The sequence below is a fragment of the Xylocopa sonorina genome, chromosome 6 (genome assembly GCF_050948175.1).
Source record: "Xylocopa sonorina isolate GNS202 chromosome 6, iyXylSono1_principal, whole genome shotgun sequence".
Classification (NCBI taxonomy): Eukaryota; Metazoa; Arthropoda; class Insecta; order Hymenoptera; family Apidae; genus Xylocopa; species Xylocopa sonorina.
Window position 1 is genome coordinate 13618049 of NC_135198.1, and position 10627 is coordinate 13628675.

General features: G+C 39.9%; 1 protein-coding gene across 12 annotated transcripts; it reads left to right on the forward strand.

Moving 5' to 3' along the window:
* Positions 1-11: 11 nt before the first annotated feature.
* On the forward strand, positions 12-10385 carry Zasp66 (PDZ_signaling and DUF4749 domain-containing protein Zasp66). Of its 12 annotated transcripts, none has more exons than XM_076897161.1 (10): positions 62-200; positions 1162-1287; positions 1954-2180; positions 2613-2769; positions 7043-7198; positions 7370-7420; positions 7962-8050; positions 9363-9507; positions 9579-9617; positions 10181-10385. In XM_076897161.1, exons 2-10 carry the CDS (start codon positions 1174-1176, stop codon positions 10271-10273), a joined length of 1071 nt encoding a protein of 356 aa, XP_076753276.1. In that variant the 5' UTR covers positions 62-200; positions 1162-1173; the 3' UTR covers positions 10274-10385. The 12 variants fall into 12 exon arrangements, with proteins under 12 accessions (XP_076753279.1, XP_076753287.1, XP_076753276.1 ...); XM_076897162.1 differs by lacking the exon at positions 62-200 and adding an exon at positions 9824-9900 and having other exon boundaries at positions 860-1287; XM_076897164.1 differs by lacking the exon at positions 1162-1287 and having other exon boundaries at positions 12-200.
* Positions 10386-10627: the final 242 nt, after the last annotated feature.

Here is a 10627-nt window from a genome sequence, read left to right on the forward strand (position 1 = left end):
TTATTTTTTCCTTTTCTCTCTTGATTTAGTCTCATTAATCACAGTGCAGTCAGACTAATTAGATCGGAACCACATTGGGGAGAGCATCTGCACCCTCGCGACGATTTATCGTTTGTGAAAGAGAGAAGAAAGTGTGCCGATAATTTCGCGAGGGAAACATGTCCCTTAAATTTTCCATAGGCAACTTTTACGAAACCTATGTGAGTATGTAACAGGTTGCGATTTACATGTGCCGATTAAATCTTGAATTTCTTTGTCTTCTAATGGTCTTCGTAATTCGCGGTGACACACTCCGATGGACCATGTTTCACCCTTTCAGAACGTTATTATACTATTCTATATCTTATATGCAACCCACACACGCACATAGACATAGGCATATTCTTCCTTCATTAATTTCTAAACAAAAGAATGTCCACTGTAATTCACGAATGTTTTAATAAATCATTTACGTGCAGTGTTTGATTTTCTGTATTCATTTCGAACATCTGTCAATATTACCCGATATTATCCTCTGTACACATGTCGTATAATAGGTATCATTTGTAAATATGTTAACAATCCGTATACCACTTTAATCCGCCGTTTGATCCGTCGTAGAGATATATATGTACGTCGCGGCCAAGCCCGAAATTACTCCGAAAAAACATGATATCCGAGGTAGAAGATATCTAGTTTCGCACATGATTATTGGTCCCATCGGTAGTTATCTATACATGCGTGTACATATGTACACAAATATAGGGAGGCCGCAAATGCCAGAGAAATGAGTGCAGGTCGGGCCAGAACAATACACACGGTATGCCAATTCGAAATGGGGCCAGAATAGCAGAAGCGGCGAGCCGGTAGTTGGGTAACTAAGCTCGCAGGAGTAAAGCTTGTCAAAATCAAGCGGTGGTTCGGCCAGTAGTTCTCGATTGCCAGTAACGAGCGTATGCACGGCCCCGATATTGTCCCGACTCGCTGTAGTTTCGCACCGTTTCGATCTTTTCCGAGAATTTCGCAGCCGATTGGTGCCTCCTTTCGGGTAGAGAGGCTTCTCGCTTCGCTAGTTCTCTCACGGCTATTCGTCGTCGTCTCGTTCCCGATTCTAAACCGTACGATCGATCTCTCGATTTGTGCCCGGGATTTAAAGCACGCGATTACGTTGTTGTGACAGAGACGGAGTAGAGCATGACGAGGAAACAAACGGTGATCGTGAAACTTAAGAGATCCAGCACTGGCAAACCTTGGGGAATACGTATCGCTGGAGGCGCTGATTTGGGTACACCGATCGTCGTCACCCGCGTGAGTTCTCCTTTCACCCCATTTCTGCTAAACCAACCAACTCTATCCAATCGTTTATAGCGATCAGTTATTTGCCATTATGCGTATATACACGTAGATAGACGCGTTACTACGCCTACGGTTATTATTGGATCTACAGCAAAACTCTATTTATAATAGAAAACAGCAGGGGTTGGAGATTATTCTCTGTAACGTGTACGCATAGGCTCTTGCATCTACGTGTAATTAAAAAGCTGATCAATTTTAATCACATTATTTAAACGGATATAAATCACGATCAGTCTCCACATGTCGCATGTTATTTGATCTGTTCCATCCTCTTGATCGTTTCGACTGCGTTCCCTCCGGTGGGATTCTTAAACGCAACAGAGAGGGAATAATCACGCATCGGTCTACGTGCTCTAACCCCGAACAAAAAAGAACCCACAGTCTGTCTCTTAAATAAAATTCAACGACAGTGTTTTGTTGGTCACGTAAACTAATACAGCTATACAACGTTTGACGCCGTGTCCTCTTAGTTTGTTCAATGGTTACACCCTTGTACGACGAGATCAGAACTTACCTACTAAACTGACCCTATCACGATTGTTAAGAAGAAATCGTTGATAAATCATTAACACTAATGTACCGTTGATGGTTACCTTACGATGAAATTTGTACTTACAGTCGGAGAACGAGGCGCTCCAGAGGGGTGACGTGATCAAGAAAATCGACGATTACGACGCGCGAGATGTGAGGCATGTAGACGCCCAGAATCTTCTACAAAAATCTGAATCTATAAGGCTCGTGGTCGAAAGGTCTGAGCCGTCGAATGCACTTCCTAGCAACATTACCACGTCATCTCCGATCATCAAGTCGAATATACGAGGCGACAGGGCTGCGGTCACTAGTCTGTCAGAAAACAATTTCACCTTTATTGTTATCCGCTCGATTTTTCGCATCGCTACTGCGCCGCGCTATTACCGCTACATAACTTGATTATTAACTAGCTTCTACATTAAACTTTATCTTCTTTCTTTCTTTTTTTTTTCTCTCTCTCTTCACACGCTTTAATCGCAGCGCCTGATTGACAGCTCATCGCATCAAGAAGCATCATCGTTACCTCGACAATCACTTTCTCCCCTGGCACAGTGTGAACACCGCTGAAAATAAAACACAAACAACACATGTTAAGCTTTTTATCGAGCCGCGTTAAAACGATAGAAATTGTACGATACCGTATGTATGTTGGGAAGTGATTGTCGAAAGTATCATCGAGGCTCTCGTGAGAGGAATTATTTTCACGTTGATCCGTTAGTATAAGATACTTTCCCATTCCGCTATAGAACCAAACAGCCAAAAGTACCGTCGGAATTACCAAAGAGTCCTGTACCGCCGCCTTTCATCGACGAATACAGTCGACCTACATCTCCACCGGAACGTCTTAATTTGCCCCACGATCATCTCGACGAAGTTCGCGAGGAGAGAGTCTATTTGTCGCAGGTATCTCCTTCGTATACGCAAATATATAATAAACAGTCGTGCGAAACATCAGCTCGCACAGAAGCAAGCAAATTACAATGCGTAAAATCGATAATCGTAATAACTTGCTCGCTTCTATTTCTATCGTTTCAGCGGCGATTCTAGAGAAGCGAAGTAGAGAGTGGTTTCCAGCGCTTCTTAGATTTGCAAATGTAAACGCCGTTTGATTAGCTTCTCCGAACTGGTGCATTAACCCGTAGTTACAACGCCATGTACTAGCAAGAAAATTAAACCAAATTGTCGAGTGTATTCATCGAAATCTTTTTAATTCGTCGTCCGTCTCTCTTTTGGAAGCTTTATTAAAATGAAATAAAACGCTTGACAAATAAAAGACAAATTATACTCAAGCTTTAACTTGAATGATCGTACTAGGAACAGTTGAAAATGTGGTTTGCTTTTCAATACACTTCCTGGTAACGAATTTCTTATACCGCGCAGATAACAATGACTTATGTATTGTATTTCAAAGCACAACCATTTGGCAAGTTGCATACTGTTCCGAAATTACTTGGACGCTTTGAAATTCCCTAACTCACCGTTGAATCTTCGAGAAAGTACAATAATGGGATGTTTGTTCATCGAACGTAAAACACTATTTCTGCACCTTACATTAAAACATTGTAAAATTTGGGAAAATCATTCTTAACGACAATTCTTAATCGTTAACGATTCTTAACTTGGCTCCTTATCTACACACGATCATCATTCTCTTGTACCTCAAGCGGAAAGTTGAGCAAAAACGATTGATGTTGACTTCGTTAGATGGAATCACGGTCGAGGAAGATGCGAAAAGTTAATGGTGTATCTATATAGATCTGCATGAGAAGTATAGCGAGGACGCTTTTATTCGTGCGACGTTCGATGTGTGAATATATTTTTGTTGGCCTGCCTCGATGCCGGAAAGTCCACGTAGAGGCAGTTGCTACGCTATAAATATCGCTTTTGCATCGAAACCACTACTCCGAACCAATAGTACGGGATCCAGGACGATTTCGGATAACAATTTTCGATCCTGCGTCCTTGTTTTTACTGCCTTCCAGTTGTCCGCAACTACAAAATATGATTCCAACATTATTTATTAAACCTATTCTCCGATTGTCCACGTTTAATGAACGTTTCAAGTCGCTCTAGCGCTATTACAGTTTGCAGATACTTACTTTACTCTGCCAAAAGGGAACGCTTTTCTGAATGTCTTGAGACAACGATCTGGTTCAAGGTTGAAGAATATATCAATCGTTAAACTGAAAGAAAAAAAGAAAAACTGTTGTATAAGCTGACAGATAAATAGCGCGGGGTAAAAGTGGGAAAGAAGAGAAAATTAATCCGATCGTAACTAGTTGAGGAGATATTTCGTATTCTAAACTGTTATACTCAAGTTTTCGGGATTTGGTCCGAGTCCAGATGTGACACAATCGAGCAGAAATACATGCGCAAATAGTAATAATCGATAAAAATGAATTATCAGATTTATTAGAATAATTCCATCGAAGGATCGTGATTACGAGAAACGAATTTTCGCTGGATACATGTGAAAGTAGACATTAAAAGCAACGAAATGTACCGCGAACCGAGGAGAGTATCGCAAAGAGATCGTATACATATAGCCGATCAAGAGGGCAAAACGTAGGAGCGATCGAGATACGTCGGTAATACGTGGAGAGGAGAAGAAAGAGCGCGAGAGGAGTCGCGTGGAAAAGACCAGAGTTAGTGCCGCCCGCGCAACGAGACAGTGCGTTAGCGAATACACGTAAAGGAAGAGAGCCTGCGAGAGGAGAAAAGAAGTGGAACAGCTTCACGGTGGAAACGAGGAAAGGAAAAAAGAGAAATACAGAGAACGGTTGTTGTCCGGAAAAGTGTCGCGTCCAGGAGTACGAACCTTGGTTCGATTAGAAAACGATGCCAGCTTACACCGTTTACCGTCACACCGTCGAACACCAGCCGAAAGAGGAGGAGGCTGCCGTGTTTTGGGTACGAAATTCGTAGAAATCTCTGCTAAGGAGAAAATATGTTATTCGATGGTCTCGCCGTACAATATGTCGTTAAGATACCTGTTTAACAAAATTTCATCGGATGCAAATCGTTCCTCCTCCGATGTCCTCACCTTCACGGTTCACATTCAATGTATCTTGATCCTCGGGTACCTTTGATATTTCGCGAAGACACTCGCGGGGCTTTAACTATCGTACAATATGTACGAATCGATCTGTACCATTATTCAAGAGAGTGAAATTGAGCATTCATCCGAAAGGAACGTAAGAAAGTAACGTAAGATGATCCAGATTTCAATTTGCGTCATGTGCCAACCTTGACATCTTCTGTAAATGTAGGGCTAGGTCTTTGATGCTACCCCAATGACACTGAAAAAAGACAAGAAACGAGTCGGTTAAAAGTCCGTTATCGTAGAGTTGTACAAGTTCGAGGGATGAATTGAATCAAGGAAAGAACGAATCGGATGAAAATGGAATTACGCGTACATATGCGTATGACTGGCTAATAACACGATGCAATAAAACGCATGTAACCACGTTACGTTACGGGCTGTTCATTGGTATCTTATTCTATTTTAGTAAATGAGATCTGGGTTACTCAAACGCAAGAGGGTCGTACAACGACACTCTCACAGCTTGTCTCCTTGACTTTCCAATCTGTTGTTTCGCAAACATTGTTTCGACAACGTTCAAAAACGTTTGTATAAATCACTGAAAAGCATCGTCAAAGATAGAAACCGTTGATACATGGAAACATCTTAGCCAAGTCTCTACTTTAATATCGTATCAAAAATATTCGTTATCTTTTATTGCATAGAACATTGTTCCAATGAATTTGAATTTAGTTTGAGGACTTTATAAAGTGATATAGGAACAGCGACTTCTTTCTTCGACACATTACTTCTCCTACGAACAATGCAGTTGTCTATAGTGAACCGATTGGGTTCGATTGATTCCGATGGTTAAAAACGGCGATGAAAAGAGAATAAATAACGTTTAACAAGCATTTATCGGAATGGAGTAAAACATCGCAGCGGCAGGGTACACGTTATTTTTGCCGGCTAGGGGCCTTCATCTATTTCGAGAAAAACAGGGAGAGCGAGAGAGAGAGAGAGAGAGAGAGAGAGAGAGAGAGCGAGAGAGAGAGAGAGAGAGAGCGAGAGAGCGAGAGAGAAAGAGAGAAAGAGAGAAACAAAATCCCGAAACTATTGATACCCTTGTAAAATAACCGTTCTGACTCGTTTATAATTTGAGACGATTTCAATCGGTATTCGAGTCGATCGCATCGAATCTGTCGTTGCATCGACCGTTAACCCTGCTCCGCTTCGTTGAAAAGTCCGATGGTAGCTGGATTCAAATTCGATCTTCTATTCTTACAAGCGCGTCTTATAAATACGACGCGTAACTTTATCCTGCCGTTCGCGCTCTTTCTACATCGTTCCGCTTGACATTCTCATTTCGATCGCTTTTCGGAAAAGACGGGTATAGTTGGATAAAAGGGCGATCAAGCCTCTAGATGAACATACAGGATCTCTCGCATCTCCGTGGTGTACGACTTTCCCTCGTTCCGCTTCTTTTTCTTCGATATAGGTAGAACCTGCAACAATTATTTTTAATAATTTCGTAATATCCGTAACGCAACCACAGAAAATATTTGGCAAACGCTTTCTCTTCGTAACAGTACGATTTCACGTAATTTTCTCATTGTGTAGGTATGAGCCAAGTACGTGAAATTTTAGCCGCCTAACAACAGTTCTCGTGCGAGATTGGGGATCGTTTAGCAATATTCATATTCCACGACGCATTGTTCGTTTCCAGTTGTAACAGGTCTGCCAAAAATATCACGCTTGTTGCTGTTTCGACGTGACAATTAGCGTTCCAAGCGTTAACAGGACGTCAACAACGGTATCATGAAAATGATAGGCAATTTATTTTTAGTTACATTGTTAGATTCGCAAACTTTCGCATACTTTATTATTTGCAACTGCGTCGAAATTTAACGAGGTATTTACGATCGATCATCGCGGCCTTTTAATAGGTGGTTATTTTGGATTTCATTAGTTAGTAATTGACATCTTGCTGGCAAAAGATTCCACGCCTACCGAGCTTCTTAAGATCTTAAAACTATTTCGGTCCCGGGATACGTACGTGATTTACATTATTAATTAATCTACGTTTAATTAGAACGTACAATTAAGATACCTACACGTGTATACTCTCGAACAATGTACATCGTTCATTTTCAGCCATACCGCACAACTCCTTTGGTCTTGCCAGGTGCAAAAATCAAGAAGGATGCTCCGCTTGGAGAATGCTATTTGCGCCACCATCCAAATCCGATGATCAGAGCGGCACCGCACCATTACGAACCGGCTCATCCTGAAGTTGCTATGAAACAAAAGGTGCGCTCTATTTAATCTCTTGATACAAATGTATTACTTGGGAAAAGTCGTCCTATACACGGTTCCCGGTTTGTTTGAAAGAGGACTGATTTGGCTAGCCGCGTCCGAGAAACCACCAAATATAATATTTTATGTACAATGAATGGCCTATTAATTCGTAAATCTGACTAGGTGGCAGAAACGGTACTTCAGCGTGTCTTGGGACCGAATGAAGTTCCAAAGGTTTGGATTATTTTATTATCAAATTGCTTCTGCTCTCTCACGAACGATGCTTTCGCTTTATCGAGTTAAGAAACGTATATACCGTTCTTAATCGTGAAATTCTTTTGGAATCACTCTTAAGAGTCAATCTATAACTATAATGCGGCATGCAATCAATATTTTACCGCTAATTAAAAATAGCCATCGGGTTAATTCATTTAAAAAATATAAATATAAATCTTTTACCTGTAACCAAACCCATTCACCCGTAATCGTAGGAGCGCCTTCCACTCGTTCGATCAAAGGGTTCTCTTGCAATCTTAAATACGCAGAGCATAGATGCACATATACCGTTATCTCGTTTAAGCTGGAAATTGTTAACAAGTAGTTATTTGTTATGCACATATAGCTCCATCAATGGTAAATTTATGACTTACTCTAAAAAATTAGAAACGCGTTGGAACCCAACGTATCCATACTTAGGAAGATCTACCTACTTTTTAAATTAATTTTTAACCACTAATACGTTATCGATTATCGTCTAATTCAATTTGTTCCTTAGGTTGTCCACAAGCAGTTCAACTCACCAATTGGACTCTACTCCGAACAAAATATCGCCGACACTATCAAATGCCAAACATCTGCCATACCGTAAGTAACAACGAACAAGTTTTCACGAAACAAGGGTTAAAACGTCGCACAGAGTGTAGTAGAGTAACAAAATTACTAGCATTAATACGCGAATGGATTTTTGCTTGATGCTGCTGCTTATCAAAACAATTAACTCGGAGCCGTTGTAACGTCTATGGCACTAACTAACGGACAGTTTGAAAATTATAACTCGAATAGCGACGCATCGAGAGAACGATCGGTGGCATACGTGTGTGGGACATTAATTGGGAATTCAAAGTCGAGGATCTATCGATTCGTCAGCGACAGTCTGCTACCAGGGACGCGATCGCAACGGAGCGTGGACGTAGAGAAAAGAAACACGAAAAAAATCAACTCAGTCTTTACATTACTGTTTCCTCTTTAAGATGGATGGAACACTCACGTGTAGTTTGTTTGTTTTCCAGCATTTTCATAGACTTTTCGTTCGTGAAACAGAAACAGGAAATACAGGAGCAAGCGAGAATCTTGAAAGAGCAGGCCAAGGCTGCGTCCACGAAGAATGTGTGGCCGCAATTCAATAGACCGAATTAATTTCCGATTCGAGACGTTTTTCCGTTGCTTCTCTCGCAATATATTCGTAGTTTAAACCTCTCCCAATCTCAACTTGTAAGCCGTATAAAATGATTGGTCACGTTCCGTGTCGTCGAAAACAGAATTACAGCACTTGCGATGGGTATGATAATGCGAACAGTTTCCTTTCTTTTTTTTTCCCTTTTCTTTTCTTTCAATCGAGCGAATGAACGTGACCAGTAGACCGTGATTGAATTACTGTATACATATTATTATTGCAGTTTGTAATAGTAACTTTAGGAAAGAAACCTGAAAAAGAAGTTTGTGAAATAACAATACTATACATATTATAGTTGCATGCTGTAGCGTTGAAAGTAATCAATAATTAATAAGTAGTAAATGCACATGAAAATTAGTAGCCTAACTAATTTTAATACTCACGTAATGAGAAAGCAATTCTCGAGAATTACCGATGATTCTGAATAGTATATACGATGAATAGGATTAAATGGTAGCGAGTGTTGCTCTTTAAATGTTAAACGAGAGACCGATGATGAACGTAATTCTCGAGAAAAAGCAATGAATATCTTAGTTGAGACATACTTGTGACTCGATTAATGAAAAGGGCATGGAAGCGGTCCGAAAGTCGCTCTCGAGCAAACAATTGGCGATGTAACCCTGGCTGCTGCTAACCGATCAGACAAAATCGAGGCATATGAATTAAAAAATAATCCGTATGTACATGTGTGTGTGTGTGTATACATGCGATACAATGGTACAGCCCGAAGAAACCAGTCAAGTATGATCCAAGCAAGAGCGAGGCTTACAAGGCTTTACAAGAAGAAGCTCTCGGCGACACGGTGGAAGAAGTGAAACAACCGGCGCGTACCGGTGTTTTCTCCCCGCAAAAGGCTAACCAAACCAGGGTACGTATCGGCGACATCTATAACAAAATATAATATCTGTTCCTTTCGCCTTACCAATTATCATTTTCTAGGCATACTACACTCGACCAAAAAGTCCAGCCGCGCCATATGTAAGTGTAACTTTTCGGTTTGCTTTACCTTTCTTCCATAATACACACCTTGATGTCTTTATAACCTTGCCGTAATTTCTTCCGAACATATATATATATATATACACGCACACGCGCGCGCGTACCCCTCCAAATACTATTGATTACTATTAATTGTTCACGTTAAAGTTATGTCAACATTAATGGCTGATATTTATTTCACCAAGGATGGAATTTATAGACGCCCCTTCCCTCTTCCTTTTATAAAGGATCGCATCAACGACTATTAAAAGTTACATCAGTTGTATGTGTCATTTGTATATTTGCGCGCATATGTATATTCTATGCTTACACCCACGAAACATTTCATATAATGACTGAAAATATAGTTCGTTTAAGGATGTTTGAAACTAAAACCAAACTCAAAATCGCACATAATTTGTTCCACATACGAAACATAAACAGATCATATATTAAATTGCTAGAATTCCTTAACGTGTGCCAAGAGCTTTTTTAATTGTCTGTTAATTCGTTACAATTTATCCTCGCTGTAATAAAGGTTTATCACAGTTTTTTTTTTTTAGGTAAATATCCTCGACGACGATGGTGAAAAAATTCACCAAAGTAACAGCTTCAAAAGGATCATGTATAGCGTCCTGGGACAAACTGATTATTAATTTATGATCTGTCATTATAAATTAAAACGTATTATAAATTATTTATAATGTATACGAAATACATATATATTTTATTTATTCTTCAACGCAATAAATATTAAAATAAACGTGAGGAATAGTTAAGAATTAAACGAGATGAAGATAAATGGCACTGAAGGTATCGATATTTATGTAATTGACAAGTTTTTATAAAATTATTAAACTCTCCATTGTTCACTGGTGATCTTATCTACGTAACAGAAATTTTGGCAAAACTAAATAAACATTAATAAGTGTGAATTATGTGGCTATGACAAATTGGGTGTTATTTTATTGTTCCTATTGTATTCTTCGGGATTAAATAACAACTACGTG

Excerpts from the sequence above, each read along its gene's own strand:
- Zasp66 (XM_076897161.1), top strand. The coding sequence starts at position 1,174 with ATGACGAGGAAACAAACGGTGATCGTGAAACTTAAGAGATCCAGCACT. Across the intron at positions 1,288-1,953 it reads CACCGATCGTCGTCACCCGC|TCGGAGAACGAGGCGCTCCA; the intron begins GTGAGTTCTCCT and ends TTGTACTTACAG. Across the intron at positions 7,421-7,961 it reads GACCGAATGAAGTTCCAAAG|GTTGTCCACAAGCAGTTCAA; the intron begins GTTTGGATTATT and ends TTTGTTCCTTAG.